Here is a 26,944-nt window from a genome sequence, read left to right as displayed (position 1 = left end):
CTATCATGTTCCAAAGAAGATTTTATTCTGAGTCATGTCATTGTGACAGTTGCATCTTTTACTTATTGGGTGATTGATTTTAGATTTTTGAGGCAATTTTTCACGTATCCCAGAGAACCCAGAATATGCTATGGAGCTAAGACTGGCTTTAAAGTTCTGATCCTCCTGTATCAGTCCCTCAAATGTAAGGACTACAGGAAATTCTGGGATTAAGGTATGACCCACCATACCTGTTCTCTATTTTATCTTGAGTAGAGAATGAGAAGATCTGTCATCTATTTGGCAATTGATGCTTTGCAATATAAAGACAAATGGAAATGGCTTTCAATTGAAAAAAACATAAAGTAAACGTATAGTTTTGTAAAAATAGATTATATAAGACCAATGGGTAATAAAATTGAGAACTGGATAGAAAATATGAGTGTGGATTGTGAGAGGATGAAACATTTTTGGGATTAAAAACAGGAAGAAAACCTGAAACTGCTGTGGGATAATGCTCTTGTACACTGTAAATATTTGTTACTCATATTCATTTACTAAAATGATTATTGGCTAGTAGCCAGGCAAGAAGTATATATAGATGGGCAACTAGATTAGGGAAATTCTGGGAAGAAGAAAGGCAGAGATACATTCATCATCCAGAAGCAAAGGAAGCAAGATGAGCTACATGGCTAAACGTAGAATAGAATTATGGGTTAATTTAAGTTGTAAGAGGTAGTTAGTAATAAGCCTGACCTAATTGGCCAAGCGGTTTATAATTAAAATAAGCCTCTGGGTGTATTTATTTGGGATTCAACAGCTGTGGGACTGGGCAGGACAGAAAGTTCCATCTACAGATGATGCCCAAATATTTGGCAAGAATTCTCACATAAACCCTGAGAAAGCTTTTATTTCTAAAAAAAAAAAAATACTTCTAGACAAACAAGAACAGAGTAAAGTACAGCTTCTTGGTAACTCTTCTGTCTCCTTTAGGCTCTATTTGCTGACCTTGAGCAGAGGCACAGCTCCTTTAAGAGAGGCTTCCTGTCTGGGCAGTGGTAGTGCATGCCTTTAATCCCAGCACCCCAGAGGCAGAGGCAGGTGGATCTTTGTGAGTTTGAGGCCAGCCTGGTCTACAAGAGCTAATTTTAGGACAGACTCCAAAGCTACAGAGAAACCATATCTTGAAAAATCACCCCCCCCCCAAAGGCCTCCTTTTAGTGGGGAAAAAAAAAAAAAACAAAAAACCTCACAGCTCTTTTAAGAGCTTTGCCATGAAACACTTAAGTTATGTTTATGAGCAGCCAGCATCAGACATAGAAACTCCACAGAGTGTGACCAGAAAAGGATAGAGATATACAGTAAATACAGATTCAGACAAAAATAGTTCTAAATTGCTTATAGTGTGTTTAGAGATATATGTAGGTTTTGGAGAGAAAAGAAAAAGGATAGAAAAAGTCTTTGAAAAAAGAAAGAAATAGAGTAGCCAGGTATGGTGGTACATGCCTTTTATCCCAGGATTTGGGAGTCAGAGGTAGGCAGATCTCTGTGAATTTGAGGCCTGCCTGGTCTATAGTGTGAGTTCCAGAACAGCCAAAGATACACAGAGAACCCTGTCTCATAAAACCAAAAATTAAAAAATAAAAATAAAAGAAATAGAATAAAGAGAATAAAACCATGTAAAGATGGAAAATACACTGAGATCTGGTTACTGTATGTTATTGTGTTGTCCTTGAATTTTTTGACTGCTGAGGAAAGAACAACAGCTGCTAAAAGACATTTGATTATAAACAGCTGTTGGATTAAACCAACCTATGTATTTTAAAAATATCTTGACTTCCAAACATAAGCCAAAAATATGGTACTTTGGGAAAGAGGTTCTGCTTTTGTTTCCACAGGAAATGAGAGGATTCATTAAGAAAAATAAGGTTTGATCAAGGAAGACCCCCTAAAATTCTCCAATAGCAGTAGATGGCCCAGATGATCCAACATTTTAGAGCACCTCTGCTGCACTTTCCTCTGAGTTCTACATCCAGAACAGCTTCAAGATTGCTGGCTGAGATGATTTCATTTCATGTAATACTCCAGTCAGGACTTGACCATAAAACTAATTTTTTTTCTTTTGGTCCCCTTAAGATTACCAACACCCTGAAACAGCAGGAAGTAGCCTAAAAAAGTATGCCCATATTCCCAAAAATGATTATAGATGTTTGTCTTTGTTTAGTGTGCTGATTTCAAGTTGCTATAGATAATGATCAGGAAAAAAGCTAAACAAAAGAGAATAGATTCAAAGTTTTTCTTTTTAAAAGAAAATGCTCTGGGATAATGCTCTTGTACACTGTAAAGATTAGTCACTCATATTGCTTAAATAAAACACTGACTGGCCAGCTGAAGCAGAATTAATAAAACTCAGAAATTGGGCTCCAACCTGAAGACCTGAAAAGCAAAACAGTCAGCCATTGACTCTTACCTAGACCTCAGTCTGAAATGATGATCCTGCTTCAGAATGAGACTGTCTGAGAGCTGTCTCCTCCCACCCCCAATGCCACCCACCTTATGTTCCTCTCTAGGGCTAGGATTAAAGGTGTCCACCACTGGAATTAAAGGCATGCACCACCCCATCTGTATGGCAACTAGTGTGACTACTGAGATTAAAGGTGCATGTTATTGTGGCTACTGGGGTTAAAGGTGTGTGTTACCATAACCTATTCTGTAAGGCTGATCAGTGGTGTTGTTTAACTCTCAGATCTTCAGGCAGTCTTTATTTATTAAAATACAGTCGAAATGCCATTACAGTCAATAGCTAGGCAGGAGGTATAGGTGGGAAAACCAGACTAGAAGAATTCTGAGTAGAAGAAAGGCAGAGAGTCAATCATAATCTAGAAGCAGAGGATGCAAGAAGAGAATGCCTTATTGAGAAAGGGTACCAAGTCACATGGATAAACATACATAAGAATTGTGGGTTAATTTATGTTGTAAAAGCCAGTTAGTAATAAGCAAACCAGTTTATAATTAATATAAACCTCTGTGTATATATTTGGGACTGAATGATGGTGGGGCTGGTTGGGACAGAAACTTCTGTCTACATGCAACCAAGAGGAAAATAAAATAAGGGGTAAGAGAAACACATATACATGTATTTCTTGAAGTGGAGAGAGTCAATGATACTAACCAAGGCTGAATTGAAGTAACTTGAAGAAAAAGCAGCTGAGGAAAGGTGTTCTCAGATTTGGAACTAAATGCTAAAGATGCTAAAGGTAATTAAACATTAAAAATGCTGTACTCTCAGGTATAATCTGTGGGTTCAAAATCTGAGTTTTGTGTTTACAACTGGGGGACTGAGTAAACTAGCTAATATCCAAGCTTGAGTTGTTAGACTGTGGTATGTATTTTCCTTGAGGCCAGGAATTTGGGGCTTACAAGCAATAGTTCTAGAAACCTTTTCTGAATTTAAAATGCTAGTCTTGTTGATATATGTTGATAATGAAGAACCTGAAGAATACAAGGCAATGAGATAGGAAAAAATGAGGTCAGATGATATAAAAGACATGGAATACCAGAGTTTGATCCTGAACATATAAAAGTAAACTGAAATAATAAAATATTTGAGTTAATTTTCTCTGTCTGTCACATTTTCTCCTTTGTAAAGATAGAGTAAAGTTTATCTTGAGTTATTTACTTCTTTTTTTTTAAATATTTATTTATTTATTTATTTATTTATTTATTTATTATGTATACAACATTCTGTCTGTGTGTATGCCTGCAGGCCAGAAGAGGGCACCAGACCCCATTACAGATGGTTGTGAGCCACCATGTGGTTGCTGGGAATTGAACTCAGGACCTTTGGAAGAGCAGGCAATGCTCTTAGCCTCTGAGCCATCTCTCCAGCCCGAGTTATTTACTTCTTGTCTTATAAACTTTTCCCTCTGGATTTTCTCAGAAATTAATAGTCTTTTATGAATAGGTACAGAATAAATCATTGTTTTCATTCAAGAAACTAGATGAATAAGCACACACTTACACAAAATTCTCAGAAATCCATCAAAATTAATGAAAAAGCTCACTAAATTATAGAGGGTGGTTTCATTTATACTGAAATTAGAGTGCAGCCTCAACCTGAAACCCTGAATTACAAAATGAGTTTTTGGATCTAATTTAGTAGCAGTTGGCAAGATTTCATACTCATGTCCTTGAATCTTGGCCATGCAACATAACATGAAGTGGAAGATGTTTAAAAGCTTTGTAACAACCCCACCCAAATCATGGCAACATTAAACATCTCATTTTCTGTTCCAGAAAGAACAGCTTACAACAGAAAGACTAAAAGAAGAGGCTTTGTAGTAGAAATTCTGTCATGCTTCCAGAAGTCGATCATCTTTCTTTGTTTTTTATTAATAGTTCATCACAAATATCTTCAAAGAGCAGAATCTGAAGACTTTGGTTCTAAGATCAGTGAAGAAATGTACTTGCCAGAGAGAGGAAGAGCAAGCAGACAGAGAGAGCCAAGCTCCCTTTCTTTTATATAGGTTGCCAATAGAAGGTGTAGTCCATATTAAAGGTGAATCATCCCACCTCAAAAGATACAGATTAAATGTGGGCCTTGCTTCTTCAAATGATTTAGATAAGAAAAATGCCCCCCCCCCACATGTATACCTAAACACTTGGGATTTAGTTAATTCCAGTTAGTCAAGTGGACAACCAAGAATAGCCATCATAAGTCCGTCCTTGTCAACTTGTACACAATCATCTCTCCTTACTGTCATGTGTGATTTCCAAATGAAAAAAAATAACCAGTTCATAAATATGTTTAACATGATATAACTATCCCACATATAATGACAAACATACTATTTATTTAAGGTCTTAATCATACATATATTCACCAATAAATATGATATAACTATCTCTCCTATACCACAAATGAATTACAAGTTTTAGAATAGGTATCAATGTCCTTGAGAGACATTCCCTTAAAATTTCAAACTTAAATATGTAACCACTGATAGTCTCTTAACTGATGTTACATTATATGATAAAGAAATTGAGAAATGAAAACACAAATATCTATACAAACACATTCTTAACAAAATATTACAGGAACACCCATGACAATTATAATCTTAATTTCTGCAACTGGTCACGTGGCCTTAGCTGATATTTATAACTACCTTCCCATACTACCCATTCGGTTTTTCTTCCACCCTCAGGAACCACCTCAACAACTTTTGGGTTTGTCTTCTTTGAGAAGTGACCCATGCCTTCATTTGTAATGGGCGTGTGCCCTTTGTCTTCCTCTCTATATTAGGTTTGTTTCCCATTGACATCATTTATAAGACATGTTAGCACCAAGACATACCCTAAAGAATCTCGGGCACCCAGATATAACCTCTATTTTCTCTATTGTGCAGAAGCAACCAACTTCACATTGGGAATCTTAGTCAGTCGCCCTCCTACCCTGTTATTCCTTTCTTGGTCTGTTGGCTTAAGAGCATCACAGGCCCAAAGTGGCTGGGGGAAGGGAAAATCTGAGCTTCTAGATCAATAGACTGTTTGTTGTGGCTTCTGGCAGGAACACTGACCACTGGAACCAAAACTTATAGGCTAGTCAAAATATACGGAGCACATGCACTGTCCACAGTTTTGCTCACTATGAACACTTTCCTTCTCTAGTGTCTTCAGAGTTGTCACAGAAAGGTGTTGTAATGTTGCATCTGTCCACTTCTTGTAGAAATTGTTATAATTTTAAAAGTGGCATGAGAAAGACACAATGCTACAGGGCTTACATGGAGGGGTTGTTTTATTAGCCGAAAGGGAATGGGAAAAGGGGAGGAGACAAGGGGGGTAGACCAGCCTTTGGTGACAGGAGCAGCAGAAGACAGAAGAGAAGAAAAGAGAAGGGGGGAGGAGATGGGCAAGGCCCACCTTTTAAAAGGGAATGTAGCTTGCCAGCAGTGGTGATGCATGCCTCTAGGATGTATCCTGTTAGGACTCCATGGGCAGGCCAGAACAAACAAAACACCTAAATAATAACATTCCTCCTTTTTTATTTATTATAAAAAGTTAAGTATTAGAAATGGGTAGCAGGTGAGGTGGAGATGAAGATGCCATGTTCTTGAGACTACTTCCTACTGACCTGAGAGGTGTCATTTATCTTTAGGGGATCTGAGAAATCTGGAGTACTAGAGTAGTTAGTTGTTTTACTTCACTGTCCAGTTTCTGAGGAAATATCAGGCACCACTTGGAACTTGCAAAATGCTGTTTGAAGCAGATCCAAGTTGACTCATTGACACCCTAGGGCTTAAAGCACCTGATCCTGTCCCATCACCAAACCATCATCACCTGGACTTATTTGGTAGCCTTGTACCTGAGCTCTATGGCCAACAGCTGGAAGTACTACTACAATAGCTGATTAGGAATGATCAGTGGATCTCTAAAAAGCATTCCACTGGGAGCAAGGAGGTATAAACAATGACACCATTCCCATGAGTGAGGCAGAGAAGTAAAACACAAGGGTCTGCAATTCCTAACATCACAGGAATTCAGAGAGGGTCAATTTCAAGACAGTACAAGCTGCTCACTGATTTGTCAGATACAGTACAGTGGCTGAGGGCTTTGAACTTGAGAGAGACACAGTCACCTTCAAGACAAGTCAGAAGGTAAGGACAGGACTGTGTTCAAGAAATGAATCCTCATATTCAGGGGCATGGTCAGAGATGGATAGTTCTGCCAGAGATCCATTTGCCAATACTGAATGAAAGGCAAAGCCACCAGTGAAAGAAAAAGCAAATTTGTTGTAGGTGGAAGAGAGTGGATCTGTTGAGGTTGGGGCAGGTCGGCAGGGTCCAAGCGTGAAGTGATTATTTTTTGGTGGGCTTTGCCACTAAACAAACATGCCCCGCACAACAGAATTAATGTAAGAGTTTATTGGGGTAGGGGGAAGCAGAAGAGTGAAAAAGTGATAATCTCCTGTCATCTCTCAGGATCCGTGGCAGAATGTTGCAAAGCTCCTATAAAATATCAGGATATAAGGTGCCAGGAAGCAGATTTTTGGGTGACTTTTTCCCAATGAGTGAAGCAGAGCAAGATCCAATTTTTTTTTTTAATCAAGTGAGGATCACGTGAGAAAGGCACAAGCTGCTCAATGATTCTTCAGTAAAGGAGCAGAAACCAAAGGGCAAAGCCCAAAGGACCTGAAAGTTTAAGAAATGAGAAAGGCACGGGTCACCAAGAGAGGGGGTTAAATACTATAAGCTCGGGAGAACCATGGTATGATGGAGGTGGGTCATCTTTCTATCTGTTGTTCCATTGGTTAAATAATAAAGAAACTGCCTAGGCCCATTTGATAGGCAACCCTTAGGTGGGTGGAGTAAACAGAAGAGAATGCTGGGAGAAAGGAGCCGAGTAAGGAGTCGCCATGATTCTCCCACTCCAGACAGACGCAGGTTAAGATCTTTCCTGGTAAGCCAGCTCGTGGTACTACACAGAATATTAGAAATGGGTTAGATCAATATGTAAGAGCTAGCCAATAAGAGGCTGGAGCTAAGGGGCCAGGCAGTGATTAAAAAAATACAGTTTCCATGTAATTATTTCGGGACATAAGCTAGCCATGCGGGCGGCTGGGTGCCGGGGACGCAGCCCTGCCGCATGAATTACAACAATGGTAGCCTGGTACCAGGGGTTAACCAGGCCAAAAGTTGAGAAACTACACTTGAGAAATAAGTTCTCACTGTGGATAATAGGCAGAGGTGGGAAAGGGCCAGTGTTGAATGGAGGTGCCCAGTGATCCATCAATTGGTGAAGCAAGGTTGTTGTATGTGTATCGGATACCAGGTTTCCGGCATGCCTCAGACTGCTGGTGAGCAGTAGGAAGTACCAGGAGAGCACTTCCTGGTCAGGGAACTAATGTTGTAATTTTTAAAATGCCACGAAGAGAAGTCATGCCATGCAACAAAGCTCATGTAGGAGGTTTATTGAAAGAGGAGAGAGAAGGGATAGAGAAGGAGGCAGAGAATGGGGCAGAGACCAATTCCTGGGGGCCAGAGTGGTAGAAGAGAAAGAGAGAAAGGGGGAAAGACAGGGGCAAATAGAAGAGAGAGAGAGAGAGAGAGAGAGAGAGAGAGAGAGAGAGAGAGAGAGAGAGAGAGGAAGTGGGCAGGCCCAACTTTTGAAAGGAAATATAGCGTATGTGCAAAAAAGAGTGCTCCTGGCAGTACATTGAGCTCCATAGAGACAGCGCCGGGGCAAGCGAGAGCCGGACGGGCACTGGGCGACTCTGTGCCTCGCGGACGAAAATCAACTAAACATGGGCAAAGGAGATCCTAAGAAGCCGAGAGGCAAAATGTCCTCGTATGCATTCTTTGTGCAAACTTGCCGGGAGGAACACAAGAAGAAGCACCCGGATGCTTCTGTCAACTTCTCAGAGTTCTCCAAGAAGTGCTCAGAAAGGTGGAAGACCATGTCTGCTAAAGAAAAGGGGAAATTTGAAGACATGGCCAAGGCTGACAAGGCTCGTTATGAAAGAGAAATGAAAACCTACATCCCCCCCAAAGGGGAGACCAAAAAGAAGTTCAAGGACCCCAATGCACCCAAGAGGCCTCCTTCGGCCTTCTTCTTGTTCTGTTCTGAGTATCGCCCCCAAATCAAAGGAGAACACCCTGGCTTATCCATTGGTGATGTTGCAAAGAAACTGGGAGAGATGTGGAACAACACTGCTGCAGATGACAAGCAGCCCTACGAAAAGAAGGCTGCCAAGCTGAAGGAGAAGTACGAAAAGGATATTGCTGCCTACAGAGCTAAAGGAAAACCCGATGCAGCGAAAAAGGGGGTGGTCAAGGCGGAAAAGAGCAAGAAAAAGAAGGAAGAGGAAGATGATGAGGAAGACGAAGAGGATGAAGAGGAGGAGGAAGAAGAGGAAGACGAAGATGAGGAAGAAGATGATGATGATGAATAAGTTGGTTCTAGCGCAGTTTTTTTTCTTGTCTATAAAGCATTTAACCCCCCTGTACACAACTCACTCCTTTTAAAGAAAAAAATTGAAATGTAAGGCTGTGTAAGATTTGTTTTTAAACTGTACAGTGTCTTTTTTTGTATAGTTAACACACTACCGAATGTGTCTTTAGATAGCCCTGTCCTAGTGGTATTTCCAATAGCCACTAACCTTGCCTGGTACAGTCTGGGGGTTGTAAATTGGCATGGAAATTTAAAGCAGGCTCTTGTTGGTGCACAGCACAAATTAGTTATATATGGGGACGGTAGTTTTTTTGTTTTGTTTTGTTTTTGTTTTTTTTTTTCATCTTCAGTTGTCTCTGATGCAGCTTATAAGAAGATAATTGTTGTTCTGTTAACTGAATACCACTCTGTAATTGCAAAAAAAAATTGCAGCTGTTTTGTTGACATTCTGAATGCTTCTAAGTAAATACAATTTTTTTTATTAAAAAAAAAAGAGTGCTCTTTGTGTTTGCAACCACAGGCCAGTACAGATGCCTGAATACCAATAGAAACATCAGCAGACTGAGCCTTAGTCTTCTCTTCTTCAGTCAACCTATGCTAGGGTATACCCTATGAGTTATATATTTTTCAGCAGATGACATTGTGACTTTAGTAGGAACAATAAATATTTGGGCAACTTCTCTGTGCATTCTGTTCTTCCAAACTCCCATCAGAGTAGCCCACCAAGTATTTCAGGACTTCTTTACCCTGAAGCTACAAATTATTCCACATTTTTTTCATAAACCAATTCCAAAGATCTTAAAATAATATTGTCAGAGCAATGTACCAATTTGCTGTATTGATAACTTTTTTGTTGTTGTTGCGTTGACCAAATACCTGACTTTTAAGAACCACTTAATGGAAGAAGAGCTTAATTTGGCTTATAGTTTGATGGAATACTTCAAAACACCATGGTGTAGTTGCTGCGGTAGCAGTAGCATAAGTGTATTTTCACATTGAACTTGCAATTAGGAAGCAACCATGGGAAAATGGTGTGGGGTTAGGCCAATCCTAGTGTCCTATTTCTATCAGCAATTTCTATCTACTAATTTCCTGAAAAGTACCAGTAGAAGACGAAGTGGGGACATTTTCCATCAAAACCAGAAAAATATGTATGTCCAATTCTCTCTAATGAACAGTGAAAACTTTAAAAAATAATGTTCAAGGGCTGGTGATATAGCTTAATGGAAGAGTGCTTGCCTAGCGTGTGCAGGGTCCTTTTTCAAACCCTAGTTCCACAAAAGAAAATAAAGCAAAAGACAAGTATCAAGAGACACTAAATTGCCAAGCATATTTTGCTTTAGTTTACCATGTCCATTCCTTTTTGTTCTGCCTAAGATATTCATAGTGTTTTATAAACCTATTCTTCCTGAACATAGTAGAGCACCTGCAGAGACTTCAGAGCACTGGGAAGGAAATGAAAGAGACAATAGTTTATTATAGAGATGGTTCTGTGAAGGCTATCACAGGTTCCTGGCCTGTGCATTTCACATTAAGTGGACTATCAGTCAAGTACTTTGAACATTCCCCCTTCTCCACTTTCCCAGAAGACTATTGCAGCATTGTGTTGTATGAGCAAAGAAAGGACCCTTTTTAACAGTTGATTCATAGACTGTAGTATCTGTAAACAACCATTCACAGTATTCTAGTTTTAAAACTTATTGGAATGGAACACATCCATTTTCTTTTGTTTCTTTCTGATCTAAACAGTACTAAGGTGACTTGGTTTTAGTTTTTAACATTTGGTATAAAGTTTGCCAAAACCTGCCCTCGTTGTTTGTTTTTAGCCTTAAATCACTTGTCTTGGTATTTTATATAATTTCAACCTTAGTAATTTTTTCTTGTTCTTGAACTCTGAAACTTGAGCTTATTTCTTTTGCTGGCTTTAATACTATTTCGTGAGGATCATCACATAGTCAAATGCTTCATTACCTCAGTTGCTTATGGAGAATTTAAAGTAGAATGGAAATGATACATTACTTAAATTTTAATTTTTTAATCATTGAGTGTCAGTTGCACTATATTCTGTCTATGACTTCTGTGTGTGTATTTGTGTGTGTATATACAATATTGAATGTTGAATATGGAAGGCAGTTGTCAATCACTTGGATTTAAATCATCGTTTACCAGAGAAAGACAGTGAAGTCTTTCTTCAGCCGAGGTGATATATATTCTGTTTTCTAATTTAAGAGAAAACATTGCATAGTAGTTAAGAATTTAGGAATGTCACAATGGTAGCGAACTCCAATAATCTCCACTCTTGGGAGGTTGAAGTATGAGGAATGTAAGTTCCAGGCCAACCTGAGATCCATAGTGAGTTCAGATCAGCCTGAGACATTTAGCAAGACTAATTCTGAAAACAAACAGACAAACAAAACAAACAGATAACAATAAAATAGAGTAAAAACCTGAAAAAAAACACATAAGGCCTGGAATAAGAGAAACGTGAGTTTGAATTCTAGATTTATTATTTTGCTGTGACTTCTGGAAGTCCAGTTTTAACCATTGTAAGTGAGGATTGCAATTGTGTTCATTGTTATTTTCAGTGAGAAATGGATGATTGAGCCCAAATCGATTACATGACCACAATGCCTGATAAGTAATGAGTTTTGCCAAAGTTAGTAAAGGGATTGCTGCTTCTGTGTATTCATTTTTCTGTTCTCCTACTCCTGATATTTGAACACATAGTTCGAAGAGCTCGTATCTAAGTATGTTCAGGATCTATGAAACTTCCTTAGCTCTGGGCTAGTAATGGTTGATCTTTGTAAAGAATTACTTACCTACTTTTCATTGTAGTATCATTAACTCCTCCCCATGATAATTATTGTTATTCTAATTTGTTTTATAAATTCAGTAGCTCTGCATCGTGTACCTTCCGACTATGGAAAAAGATCTGTGTAGATCTGGAGGTTACAATGTGAGAAGGCAGTTTCCATGGCTAGCCATGTGGCTCAGTGTAGAACATTTGAATATAATGTAAATCCTTGGGTTCATTCTCCAGCACAGCAGAAATGAACACATAACCCTTACTCTCCTGGGGCTCATTTCCTAGAGTAAAAGAGAAGCTAAATAGCTAAACACACAACCTTTCATTTATGGATGCACTAAGTGGTGAATTTGGGTAGCATGTGCTCTGAGTGAGTGAAAGCTGGACACTGATTTGGTCTACTGGAGGATATGTCTTTAGGTTAATAGAACTCCTTGTCATATTTTAAAGACTAGTGTTTACAGAAATGTTGAATAGAGAAAAAAAAACTTTGCAACTTCTAGGACCTGCACAGAGACATTGTGGCTAAAGCAAGCTTATGATATTGGTGAGAATGGGGACGAAAGATAAGTGTCTTGCTTATGGGAGTGGTTCCTGTAAAGTTCTCTCGGCTATCTTATAAGCAAATGAGAAGTAATTGAAACTTTATAGGCAGACAAATGCCATAACTAGTTATTTCAGAAAGAGAGATTTGAAATTCTATAAAGAATGAAGGTTAAAAGATCAGAAGCAGCTGTTGGTGGTAGGCAGTGACTTAGGGGTTTGATGGGGAGACATTAGATTTGAATGAGCCTACCAGATATGCTTAGTCAGATACAGGGAGAAAGGTAAAGTCTTACTTCCTTTCTGAATTGAGCTGAAGACAGCACTATTTGAATAAGATGAGAAGTTTCCCAGATGGAATCAAAACACACAGGAGGCCTGGTTTCTGGACAAAGTCATTGAAATGGAAAGTGAAGGATGAGTATGAGTCAAGAGAAAGTCAGAATAAATACTTAAATTTATCTCATCAAGACAGAAATTCCAAGAGTCAGTACAGCTCTGAATTTGGAGTGATACTGACTCTTGTCCTTAGATTAATCAAAAGTTTATGTCCTGGTTCTTCCCGTTTTCATGGAATAGGTTTTTTTTTTTTTAATGATAATCAGATAAACAGCTTAAATGCACTAAAGTAATCACCTTTTAATAGAACTCTGGCGTAATCTGTCTATGTTCTTTGATATAAATTAATTGAGTAGAATGTTAACACCCTAACATTCATCTAAAATCACAGTCACTTGTTTTCTTTTTATTTTTTTTGAAAATTGCTTTATTGTTATTTTTTAAAAGGAAAAGGAGGATTGTTCCTGGGATAAAGGTGAGGAATTTGCAATCCAGAGAAGATTCGGGGTTTGGGAGAGGAGAAAGACAATTATAACACACATTAGTGATCCAGATATATTGAAGATAAAGCCCAGTATGTTGTCTCAGCAGGGCTCAGAGGCAGGTAGGACCTGTATTCTTTGTTTTTGACTTCTTTATTGACTCTTTGGGAATTTCACATCATGTACCCCAATTATGCTCACCTCCAGGTCCCCCCATATCCTCCCCTCATCCCTGCCATGCTACCCCCACAAAAGAAAACAAATCAAATCAAGCAAGTAAGTAAACAAAAGCAAAAGCAAACAACAACCACACCAATAAAGACCCACAAAAACAAAGAAATCTCTTTTGCTTTTCCTTTTTTCCTGATCCTCCAACACCTCTTCATTCATCCTGGTGACAGAGGAAACTTCAGTGTGCCAAATAGTTTACCTCTTTGTCCCATCAGTTTCACTGACAAGTGTGCATTGCCATGAGCCTCTGGTTTCTGGTACACCATCATTACTGGATCCTCACAGGAGCTCCTCTGGGATATCCTGTGGCTGTCATGGAGATCTTACAGGTATCATTCTACAGGACCAATGTCTTATGAACTCGAGCAGGTCCTAGATGGGGTAGATGCTCCTGTGGGTTAACCCAAGGCCTAAGGCCCAGCTGTGGGCGTAGATGATAGACAAGCTGGTCAGTCCAGGCTCCTGGAGCTACCTGCCACAGGTGAGGGTGTGGAATCATCTCCTCTGTATGCATGCACTCAGGGTCTATTCACCCTGGCCAAATCACAGCCACTTGAAAGCAAGATACAGCCCTTGTAACTTTTAAAATATTTGAAAGATTTGTATTATTTTTCTTAGTTTTCAATGAGAAGCTTGGTTTAAATCTGAATATAATATATAGGTAAATGAGAAACAAATAAAATATAACACTATATTGTATGGTTTTGCTCTATATTTTACTTATTGCAGAGTTTCTATGATTTCAACATGATTTGTACTTGAAATACTCCTGTTCTTTCAAGGCACCAGGAGATACACAGGATGGAAATTAAGTATTTTACATTTGGAATTTTGTTTGCTGTATTGACAGCTATTCTCTTTGAAGGTCTGTATATTTGTACATATATCAATTGCTTAGATTTCCCAATAAAGAAAAGACAACCAATATAAAGAAAGTTAGAGGTAATATCATGGGATTTATTTAGGATGCTTTGTTTTACACTTTTTTATTTCCCACTTCCTGCCACATAATACAAGAGAAAAATAATTGTTCCGAGCCAGCAGAAAATCCACAGGAGTTTCTTTGCCTCTCTTTGTGCAAAGGGGGATGGTGATGAGCATTCTGTCTTGTTTTATTGACTAAATGGTATTTGTGAAATTTTAAAAGTATAAAAAGATGTCCTTTGCTCTCTGCTGTCCTCTTGGCCTGTGAAAATCCACAGGTATAGATTTTTGAGATCTTAAAGCTCAAAATAGGAGAGATAATGCTACAGTAAGCTAAGCTTTCAACTATGCTCAAAAGATTATTGCCTTTAGCAAACAAAGTTAGAAATTAAAAGGAAAATTGAAAATTTAAGCTAGAGAAGGAAGAAAGGTAGGAAGCAGGAAAGGAAGAAGAAGATAGTGAGATAATTGTAGAATGAGTATGGCTACCACAAAAAGCAACAGAGTACAAACAGAGTACATTTCTGTAGTAGGAAATACAAGAAAGAAAAGATGTAAATAAAGGATGCTTGCTACTGGAAATCAAATTCATTAACTAGAAGTGTAAGAATATTGGTATAATTAAAAATGAAAGGGGAGGGTAATCTTATAAGAAAAGATGAGATACACAGGCTAGGTCTTGCATTACATATCCTACCTAGTAACTTATAAGAGAAGATGAGATACATAGGATAGGTCTTGCATCACATATGATACCTAGTAATGACAGTTTTTAAATGGGCAATAGATGTGTTAAATGAGGAGGAATAAGGGGTGAGCATTTCTTCTAAGCCGAACCTTTTATGAAAGCCTCCACACAGAATATGCTCAGCCCATGTTCACAGGGCTGTGAACATGGAACAAAATAAAATGTTCAGACGTAGTATGGAAAACCTTTGAAGACTATAGTTAAAGAAGAAATTCATTATGAAAAATAAATTTGACTGGGGGTGGGGGTAGGAATGGCTATCTGCAATGAAGAAAGAAATTGCCTGTCACTCAATTTCTCATCTGCAACACTAATTGCCAGTGAGTACCTACAAAATATGCCTTTGGTAAGTCAGCAAAAGAATTGCAACTCTGGCTTACCTTTGTTGGCTAGCACAGACTAGTTTATCACCAAGCTCCAGGGATTCTCCTGTCTGAGTCTCTCCCCATCACTGTGGCTGCAGGCACATACTGCTTCTGTTCACATTTTTTTTGTTTTTGTTTTTGAAACATAATTTTTTTTATTGAAAAAATTTCCGCATCCTCCCCGCCTTCCATTTCTCTCTCCCTCCCCCACTCCTCTACCCCTCCCTCCACTTCTCTCCCCCTCCTTCTCCAGTCCAAAGAGCAGTCAGGGTTCTCTGCCCTATGGGAAGTCCAAGGTCCTCCCCCCTCCATCCAGGTCTAGGAAAGTGAGCATCCAAACAGTCTAGGCTCCCACAAAGCCTGTGCATGCAGTAGGATCAAAACCCAGTGCTACTGTCCAAAGAAAACAGCAAATCCAACAAATTCTGTTCACTTTTTACATGGTGCTGAAGATGGAACTCAAGTCCACATGCTGCTAAGGCAAGCAATTTATACACTGAATTATCTGTCCAGCACCTCAGTGATATGTTTACATCATCTATAGTCACTGTGTTGGACTTTAGGTCTCTAGAGATTATACAAAAATGCAAGTTTGAGTTTTTATTCTTGGACCTATGTGTCCTAGATCCTGATCCCACATGGCCTGATAACAATCTTCTTTTTCTTTTCATACATGAATTGGCTTTATAGATGCTACAGAAATGTAAGATGATACAATGTTTTTTCTATGTTGGGCTCATTTAATAGGACATAGCATCCGATTCATACATGTTATGACAAATGGTAAGATTTCTTTCTTCTTATGACTGACTAGTCTTTGCTGTGTGTGTTTATTATTAATTATCCATTTGCCATCAATAGTTTTGTAGATTGTTTCCATTTTCTGGGCCATTGTTATAGTTACCAAGCAAGTACAAATGATTCTAGAAAACTATTTTTTTATTTATACATATATCCACTTGGAATTGCAGAATGCACTGGCTAGATTTATTCATTTGTTTGTTTGCTTGCTTGTGTCAACTTGATAAATGTTACAGTAATGTAGGAAGAGGATACTTCAATTGAGAACATTTCTGCATTATTTTGGACCTTTGGCAAGTTTGTAAGGTATGTTCTTGTTTGATGATTGACATGGGAAGTCTGAGCCCACTATGGTAGGTGCCATGCCTGGGCAGATGGGCTTGAGCTGTATGAAAAAGCAGATTGAGCAATCCAGGAAGCAAGTCAGCGTGTGGTATTTCTCCATAGTCTCTGCTTTTGTCTGCCATTGTCCTTTTTGTCTTAAATAAAGAAATTGGATCCCAAGAAAATCTATTAGTGTCTATAGCATTGCAGAGAACTGATAGACTGGAAATTGTCAGGCAAGTTAAGAGGCTTTTAAATATTAGCCTAAATGATAGGTAGCAGATAACTGGGTTAGAGTAGAGCAAGTGGAATTGAAAGGAAGATGGATCGAGGGAGAAAGAAATGGAGAGGGTTGCAGAAAGGGAATCAGAAATGGAGATAGAGTCAGGATGAGGAGAAATAAATTCAAAGGGCGCTGAAATGTGTAGTTTAGATTACAGGTATTACAACCAGAATGACTACCAGTGATGTGCAAATTGGTAGATTGTATTTGTTTTGCTGATAATCAGTGATCGTAGAAATGATTTATTTATGTGTCTGTTGTGGGGCTCTCAGTTCATCAGAGGGATGGTTAAAATTCTTAGCAATTAGCAACAGAACAAAAGAGAATACAAATACAGTCGAGTACTTTGCCAGACTCATCAAATATGATTTTGATGGGGTAAAAACATCTAATGACGACACAGTGATCAACTAAGCAAACAGACCATTTGGCCTGAAGAGTAATATCAACAGAAGCCTAATCTACTAAGCTGATGTTAAGGGATGGTGCTAGCAGGTTGGTGGACTTTAGCCAAGACATACAGCATTATGAGAAGCCAATGAAGTTGAACCTCTGGGATTCTGAGTGATCATTATTTGCAGTTGTGTGCTGTAATTTACCTGGCCTAGAGTTTATATTGCAGAATTAAACACTTTGGTTTCTTAGCTTCCACAGTACACTTACGTTTTTATTGAAATAGTTATCTGAATAGTTTTCTCATTATAACAGAAGTTTTGTGGTGTATAAGGCAATTAATGAGTATAAAGGGACAGATGAAATATTCAATCAATGTGAAACAAAATTTGAATTAGTTTCTATCATACCGGCTAGAATATTGAAATACAGAAAGTCTTTAGATGTTCATAGTTCAACTCAGCTGGCTGTTTTTATAATTGGATCTGATGTTAACAATGGTTCATCATCTACTAATGCATAAAAAAATCACTAACGTTTATTTACTGGAGTCATTGTAAGAAGTATGCAAGGGACTAGAGCAACGATGGTTCAGTAGTTAAGAGCATTTGCTGCTCTTGTAAAGGATCTGAGTTCAGTTCCTAGTGTTCATGCATCCACACCAATCAGCTCAAAAACAATTCTTTCCTTCTGTTCCAGGGTCTGATTCCCTGTTCTGGTCTCCATGTGAACCCATATTCAAATACATATACCCACTCACCCACATAGACTTAAAATAATAAATAAAATCTTAAAAAGAAAACTAGGAATAAAATATGTATTGCCTAACACAGAATATTGAAAACTATAAATGTGCATTTGTTTCTGCTGCCTTTATTATATTTATTACTTCTGTTAAGTAGACTTCTAGAGCCAACTACAAGTTTATAAAAATTCTACATGCAGGAAGCTTTTGCAGGATATCTTTAAGTGCTATCAGCTACAAACTAAGCAGGAAATACTGTGTGGTGGTTTGAAAGAAAATGGACAATCAGATGGTGGTAGTGCACTCATTTAATCCCAGCACTTAGAAGGCAGAAATAGGTGGATTTCTGTGATTTCCAGTCCAGCCTGGTCTGCAGAGCTAGTTCCAGGACAGCTACGGCTTTTTTACAGAGAAATCTTGTCTTGGAAAAATACAAAAAACAAAAAAAGAAAAAGAAGAAAAGTAAATGGCCTCCAAAAGGAGTGGCACTATCAGGAGGTGTGACATTATTGGAAGAAGAGTGTCATTGTGGGAATGGGCCCTGTGGTCTCTTTTGCTCAAGCTTCCCTTACTATGACTGTCAGTTGACTTCCTGCTTCCTTCTGGTCAAGATGTAGAACTTTCAGCTCTAGCACCACATCTGCCTGCATGCTACCATGTTCCCTGTCTCATGATGATAATGAACTGAGCCTCTAACACTGTAAACAAGCCACACCAATTAAATGTTTCTTTATAAAAGTTGCCATGGTCCTGATGTCTTTTCACAGCAATAAAAAAATCTTAACTAAGAAAGAAGTTGGTACCAAGGAGTGTGGTATAGCTGTGATAGGCCTGACCATGTGTGTTTGGAGGAATTTAGACTTTTGAAAACAGTGGAATGCTTTAAGCACTGCTTAATGGGTCATACTGGTAGGAACATGAAAGACAATGGTGCTGATAATGATTTGAAATTGAAAGGAGTTGGCTCAAGAGGTTTCAGAGAATAATTTTACTATGTTGCCTAGAGATCATTCTTGTTATATTTTGGTGAAGAGAGTGACTACCTTTTGCCTTTGTCCAAAGACGCTGCCTGAGGCTAAAGTCAGGAGTTTTAGATTCATTCTATTGACAGAAGAAATTTCAAACCAGCCTAGTATTGGTAACTCTAATGAAGATTTATAATTTAAAAGAACAAACTGAGCAGGGTAAATTACAAAAAAGTAAATTTGGAGTGAAAAGGAGCACCAGGAAGTGTAATAATTCTAAATCCAATGTTTAAGAAGATAAACGGATTAAGAAATAAATAAAGGGAGTGGTGACCTCAGGGCAAAATCCTACCAAGTTAAATTTCCAACTTGAGAAATGGAATTAAAGAAAAGTTTAGAGCCAGGTGTGTTAGATGCATGCCTTTAATCCCAGCATTGGAAAGACAGAGGCTGGCAGATCTCAGAGTCTGAGGTCAGTCAGGTCTACAGAGTAAGTTCAGGACAGCCAAGCATAGGCAGTGAAGGACAGAAAGCTGGTGAAGACGTAACTGGATGAGGGGACAATTTTCCATTCCCAGTAAGCAGCAAAACTTGGCAACTTTGATCACATGGTTTTGGCTTTAAAGGTAAGGATAAAGAAATGGGTCCTAGAATTTGCTTCTGTTCTCTAAATTAGCCACTGAGACCAGGGGTGTCAGGGATGTCCCTGAAAGGAGGGCTAGTAGAGAGGTCATGGCTTGAAGCTGTGAAGTTGAAGCCTGTATTGCCTTGGAGAACCCAAGAAGTTAGAGATACCAGAGCCATTGGATATCTGCTGAGGAAAGCTGCTAATAGTGAGTGGAAGCAGCCCAAAAGAAACAAGTGTGTTGGCAATAAACAAACTTGAATGGAATTGGAGACCCGAATAGTGTTTTAACATCAGACATGGAACTTGAGAGTTTGGAGTTTGCCCACTTGGTTTTAGGCTTTGTTTTGATCCAGTATTTCCTTGCTATGTTTTCTTTCTTGCATTTTGAAATGGTATCAAGTGTTGGAAGTATGTGACATGTGTTTTGATTTTGATTTTTTTATTTTATTTTTTGTATTAAAGATTTCTGCCTCCTCCCCACCTCCCTTTTCCCTCCCCCTTCCCCCACTCCCCACACCCCACTTCCCTCCCCCTCCCTCTACAGTCTGGACTGCCCACAGGGGAGGGAACCCTGACTGCTCTTGATTTTGATTTTTATCGGTGATTTTGGCTAAGAGATTGCCATGCATCTCAGAAGAGACTTTGGACTTCGACATAATTTCAAGGCTGTTAAAGACTGAATGAATTTTTACATTATGATATGACATTATGAATCTGATTACAAGTTTGGGTGCCAGGGAGTGGAGTGTGGTGGTTTGAAAGAACCCAAAGAGAGTGGCACTATTAGGAGGCATGTCCTTTTTGGAGGAAGTATGTCACTGTGGGGATGGGCTTCGAGGACTCTTTTGCTCAAACTTCCATTAGAGTGACTGTTAGTTGACTCCCTGCATAGTACTCTCAGTCCCAGTACAACCTCTGGCTGCATACTTCCATGTTTCCTGTCATAATGATAATGGACTGAACCTATGAAATTGTAAGAGAACCACCTCAATTAAATGTTCTTTTTAATAATAGTTTCCATAATCATAGTGTTTCTTCAGAGCAATAAAAACCCTAACTAAGACACACTGAATCTGAATTGTTGAGTAAGTAGCTGAGTAAAGGACACACAGGGTCTACATGCATTTTTGGTAGTACAGAATGAGCTGACACTTGGCTTTTCTGGAATGCATCACCATGTCCTGTCTGTGGAAGTTACACTGGTCATTCTGATTAAATCACAAGTGGTAAAACTGATATTCTGAGAAGAACTGGGATAGAAAATCAGAACACCGATTCTTGTATATATATATATGCCCATGTTTGGTCAATATAGAGTTATGTAATTGAATGGCTTACAAAACAGCAGGATCAGATTTCTCAAGTTGTGGAACCTAGGAAGTTCAAGATCAAGAGTCTGGCAAGTTGGTATCTGATGAGGTTTTACATCCTGGTTTGTTTTCAGCCTTCTTCCTAAGTCTTCCCAAGACAGAGGAGGTAAGGAAGCTTTTTAGAGTGAGTTATGTAAGAGCCTTAACTTCACCATGGTGGTTTACTCTTATGATCTCATCATACACCCAAAACCTTATCTCCTAATTGTACCATGCTGATAGCATATATGGGAGTTTTTAGAGGATAAAAACGTTAACTCTATACCAATACAGACATGCCATTTCTGTTGCTATCATTGAGTTCCTGGAGCTTTGTAGTTTGTCAAAGTAACAAGTTTACTTAACACAATTTTAGTGGTTGAAGTTTCAAGATTGGGTAGGCTAATGTATTTGGCTTGGGGTGAATGACCTTATTGTGGATGCCCCTGGTGTATGACAGCATGTTGATATAAGTCCTTTGAGAGTTACTATGTGGTGAGATAGAAATTCTGAGAGTAGGGAGAAGTTACTTCCTTTTCTTTAACACCTCACTTGCTTGAGTACTAACCCATTCTAAAGAGAAGTGTCATTCTCTTTTGAGAACAGTGCTGCCAATGATCTAAGTACCTTCTCTTAGGCTCTACCTCTCAAAATGTCCTCTTCTGTCCCATCCAAGATCAAGATCATAAAAGAGATCTTGTAAAGAGAGGTCTTGTACTGCAGGCAGGACAAGCTGTTGGTCAAAGGTTTTATGCCTGGGTTGGTGGTCAAATCCTTCTACTTGAAGCCTTGCCTAGTTACAAAAGATGGTCTGTTGAGGCTTGGTGTCCTCCATTACATCTGATAGAGTTATTATCATAGATTCCATGGAATTCCCTTGCACTAGGTTTCTACCTTGCCCCAAATGTCCCTCAATTCCAGTTGTTTCTTCCAATATTTACTCTCCAGCATTTGAACCCTTCTGTACCAAACCCTCCCCACCTCACTGCCCCCAAGAAAACTATCCTATTTCCTCTTTCCAGGAGATCCTCTGTCTCCCCTAAAGCTCTCCTTGTTACTTCATCTCTGTGGGTCTATGGACAATATAGTATGATTATCTGTTACTTTATAGCTAATATCCACTTATAAATGAGTACATGCCATGTTTGTTTGTTTTAAAAATGGAGTGCAGATGTAACCAGAATTCTCAATGGAGGAAACTCAAATAGTCAAGAAACACTTAAATAAAAGTTCAGTGTCCTTAGCCATCAGGGAAATGTAAATCAAAACGATCTTGAGATTCAATCTTATAACTATCAAAATGCTAAAATAAAAAACACAGTGACATTTCATGCTGGTGAGGATGTGGAACAAAGGGAACATTCCTCCATGAGTGGTGGTAGGGTGCAGTCACTTTGGAAATCAGTATGGTGGTTTCTCACAAAATTGGGAATCAATCAACCTTAAGACTCAGCTATACCACTCCTGGGCATATACTCAAACTGCAGTGTGTGTCATCCTGTCACAAGGACACTTGCTCAACTATGTTCATAGCAGCTTTATTCACATTTACAAAATCGGGTATTACTCAGCTGTTAAAAACAATGACATCATGAAATTGAAAAAATCATCCTGGGTAAGATAAACCAGACCCTGAAAGATGGTTTAGTTTGTATCTACTTCCTTATATTCCCTTTATTTAACATCCCTAAACTTGAATGTTTATCACTCAGAGTTCATTTTCCTCATCATTTCAAAGCCATGACTCTTTACTTAAGTCGGATATGGTTTAAAGGACCTGCACAATTCTATAAGGGGGTGGCCAGCTATAATAGTATGCATTTGATGCTGCTTCCCATTGAAAGCATTTCATTTGTGTTCGACTTTTATGCCATTGACGAGCTTTGAACTACTCCAGGATCCTGGCAGTAATACATTTGGTTTGAACTGAATTAATACATAATAAATCAATCTCTCTAGAGGTGCTTACAGCTTTGTTTTGTGAAGTATAGAATGCTATCAAAAGTCATTCTTAACCTCAAAGGGTTATAGAAACATGCTAGCATACAGTGGACACACACAAGTGTTTCTTAGAGGTGATATGCATTGTATCACAGAAGGAGGTATTGATTGGATACATCACTTTAGTACAATTTTCAAAAATGGAGTATCAATGACATATTGATCATTTTTAGGATAACCCTGAATATATATCTGTGTTGGTTTCAATTCATTAGTAAGTACTTTTGATTTAGTTTGAAGTAATATATGAATAAATGAAGTTTTGGAAACATTAATGTAATAAGATCCTATGCAGGAAATGAAGAGACCAGAAATTATCTGCACTTTTGGGGCATCTTAACCACTTTACTTATCTCTCTCTCTCTCTCTCTCTCTCTCTCTGTGTGTGTGTGTGTGTGTGTGTAGACCAGAAGTCAGTGTTGGTTGTCTTGCTCAATCACTTCTCACCTTATTATTCTGGTATGGAGTCATGAGCTGAACCTGGAGTCCAACCATTTGGCCAAACTGACTGTCTATTGATTCCTAGGAATCCTCTTGTCTCAGCCTTCCCCACAGACGAATTACAGGCACTTTGCTTTTACACATGTTTTTGTTATGTTGGTGTTGTATTGTTTTTTTACATGTATACTAGGAATCCAGTCTTAGGTATTAAAGTGTGTGCAACAAACACTTTATTGATTCAGACATTTTCTAAATCCTCTCTATCCTTCTTTTGTACATGAATTCTGAACTCAACTAAAATATAACGTGTTATTTTTATGTCTTTAAATACAGCTATATCATAGGACAGATAATGCATATGTGAAAAAATGTCAGGCTAATAGACAATCTCTAAAGAAACTGTGTTTCCTTTGAATGAAAATGACCAAAAGATTTCCCTGTAGCCCACACTGACCATGCCTTCAGCTCATCGCTGAGACAAGGGGATTTCAGATCTAATTTTCCTTGTTCTGTGACATTCTAGTTAAATGAATGTCCCTGATCCTCGTGCCATTGACTCACATGCTAATGTGTGCATAGTACTCCAAGGTAATTATGATCATTTGCAATTATAAATGTCCTGTTATCAATTAATTTGCAGTTCACCAGTAACCATCTGATTATCTCTATCAAAGATGCACTGGAATGATAATTACATCAAGAGTAATTATCATATAAATGCACATAATTATCTGTACCTTATCAAGTGCTCACATGATTAAAATATTTCTGGTCAAATAAAAATTACCCATGGTACTTTTAATTTTGAAAATAAGAAAAGTTGCTTCCTTGTCTTGTCTTCTTTGGGTAAAGTGTACCTGACTATGTGACATTCCCATGATGTCCCATAAATAAATGAATCACTAAGGAGAGGGGTAACAGATTTTATTAATATAACTCCATATCCATCGAATGAAGTTGAGATAATAAACTCCAACTTCCAGCATGGATGAGTGCTTTTCCTGCAGTAGCTATCACAGAAAATATTACCCTATTAAGAGTGTACACTATGAATGTCATTGAGGACAATGTGTTTTTCATGTCCAATGCCACCATTATCAATTTGACATAGATCTTTCGCCCATTATATCCTTTCCTCAAAACTTTTAATAGTCACCTGCCTCTACTGAATATGTACATTAATTTCCAAAGGATATGTTTCCAGAAGGATCTCCTAAATTGTTTTGTGAGAAATTCTTTGGGGAACAGTGACACACACATCCCAGCACTGTCTTCCAGACTGCAAACTGAGACACATAGGCAAATATATTTTTCTAGTAGCCACCTTAAAACACACATATTCACAGAATCACAGACACACACACATAAACACACACACACACACACAGAGAGAGAGAGAGAGAGAGAGAGAGAGAGAGAGAGAGACCTGTAAGAGGAGCTGGAGAGGTGGCTCTATGGCTATTTTACAGAGGACTTCAGAAATTCTCTTTTAAGTGCTGTTGATTGGAAGTTTTGACTCCTTGTAACTCTGGATTCAGGAAATCTGGTGCCTCCTTTTGGCCCACCCGACTTCTTACACATATGTGACATAAAGGCGTAATAATACACATAGATAAAAAAATTTAAAAAGTAAGAACAGCAAAATGCAAGTAAAACTAATTTTAGTCCTACATTTTATTTAAAGCAATTATTAATTTAATCAGTATAAAATTTGTTAATAGTATATTTTCCTGCTGTAGTAGTAGCAAAACTTAGAAATCTTGTTCACGTTTTAGTTGAGAAATATCTCAATTTTAATTGGCAATTTTTGCATGGTCAATAGTCAGATATAGATTTGTACATTGAATTATATGATGCAGTTGTGTTGTTCACATGTTGTGGTAAAATAAGACAACTCTACAAAATAGTTTTCTCTAGTTCTATTCTTCTCTGATTAGTTTATGTTCCTTTATCACATTAAAATGCAACCAGTCTATCAAAATTCAAAGCTGTATAAAATATTTGGCATATTAAGAATGTAAACTAACATGTGTGAACATATCTATTAGATCTTATTTGATGCTAGCAATGTTTTTTTTTCATTGTAAATTCTTCCTTATGGTAACCCAGAAAGATATATTTAAGTAGTTCATTGTACATGTTAGTAAAATGAAACTTAGAAAATTTAGCCTTATGAATATTATGTAGCAAAAAGTAGCTTTGGGATCTAAATTTCTGACATTAAATGTGTGTAACAGTAGATTCTGTCTCATGATCTCAATTCCAAAAATGTCTACTTATGGGATAGAGGGGCACTCAGTGATTGAGAGTGGCCACTGTTCTAATAGTGGATGGACCCAGCACCAATGTCAGGTGCCGTCAAAGCTCCTGTAACTATAGCTCTATGGATTCTGACATCCCTATCCTCTGTAGACACCTGAAATTGCCTGGATACCACCACTGACCCTTCTACACACGTTCCCACAATATATATAATTCAAAAACATAAGATTTTTAAAAATGCATAGTTTGCATTTTTGTTTCACTAATGTGTCTAGTAAGAAGATTTAGAGTGACTTTGCTAAGTATTGTGTAATTGATTTGATTGGAATAAATTTGGGATGACTGACTTTTAGGGTTAGCCTTATCTTGCTTCATTCGTAAATGAAATTTCCCAATCCACACCTTTCAATGCTGTCTTCATAATTAGATGTAACATTGTAATCCTAAATCCAGCATAAATTGTCATCTAGTGGCATTTAACAGAGAGTTTGTCAACTCTCATGAATTGGAAATAACTCTCTACCATTGGGAATAACTCAGTGACTGACAACAATGCCTTAGCAACCTTCTGATTGTAGTTACAGAGGAAATTTACCTTGGCTAGAAGAATCACATGCCACTGTGATTGACAGAGTCTATAAGACAATCAAGGTCAAACCCTGAGTGAATTCAGTACGTGGTTATGTGCACTGACAGATAAGTCATGTGTCAAATATTGCCTAGCCATCTGCTTACTCCTCATGATTAGGCTAGGCTTGCGATGCTTAACATTTTATTAAGGGCAATTCTCTGGGAAACACATTTATAGTTTATCATCAAAATGCACTTTATCTGTGAAAAAAAAATGATTCAGCCTGAAAAGAACTTGAGAAAACATCCATTGTAGAACTCCAGTATGACACTGTATTACAAAAGCTTTGCGTGATTGTCGTAGCTGTTATAAAATGTTTTCATTTTAAAGTGATTGATGTATTATTAACGACTTTATAGTCCATAATTTGGTTAAAATTGATGCTAAAAATGACATTCATGACTTTGTGAATACTTTCTTATTAAGTGATTATAAACCTTGATTTCCAGTGGTTTTAGAAGTACTGATATGTCTCAGTACTATTATCCCATCTACATACACAGGTTGGGTAGTGAGAGGTGCCTTATAGGAAATTGTGTACATGAATTTGTAAAATATGTCAAAAAAAACAGGCATTGAAACCATTTGAAGGTGAAGCCAGTTGTCATATGTTCATTGTACTTGGAGCGGAAGTGAAGGATCTGCTGTTTAATCAGATGGTACATCCTGCTGTAACTCTTGTGCCTTTGGAAAGAATCTCAGCTGTGTGGCTTATCAGCTAACACTTAAAAGCCAAAAGCTGCTTTTTTTCAATG

General features: G+C 38.1%; 2 protein-coding genes across 4 annotated transcripts in view; both read left to right on the top strand.

Moving 5' to 3' along the window:
* LOC130871170 (contactin-4) overlaps positions 1-26,944 on the top strand; it is a 1,056,779-nt gene that overhangs the window by 59,869 nt on the left and 969,966 nt on the right. The window lies entirely within an intron of this gene.
* On the top strand, positions 8,192-9,136 carry LOC130871200 (high mobility group protein B1-like). Its single transcript, XM_057764526.1, has one exon. It carries the CDS (start codon positions 8,282-8,284, stop codon positions 8,927-8,929), a length of 648 nt encoding a protein of 215 aa, XP_057620509.1. The 5' UTR covers positions 8,192-8,281; the 3' UTR covers positions 8,930-9,136.

This window comes from Chionomys nivalis, chromosome 1, assembly GCF_950005125.1.
Source record: "Chionomys nivalis chromosome 1, mChiNiv1.1, whole genome shotgun sequence".
Classification (NCBI taxonomy): domain Eukaryota; kingdom Metazoa; phylum Chordata; class Mammalia; order Rodentia; family Cricetidae; genus Chionomys; species Chionomys nivalis.
This window is presented reverse-complemented; position numbering and strand designations above follow the sequence as displayed.

Coding starts and splice junctions, on each gene's coding strand:
- LOC130871200 (XM_057764526.1), top strand. CDS start 8,282: ATGGGCAAAGGAGATCCTAAGAAGCCGAGAGGCAAAATGTCCTCGTAT.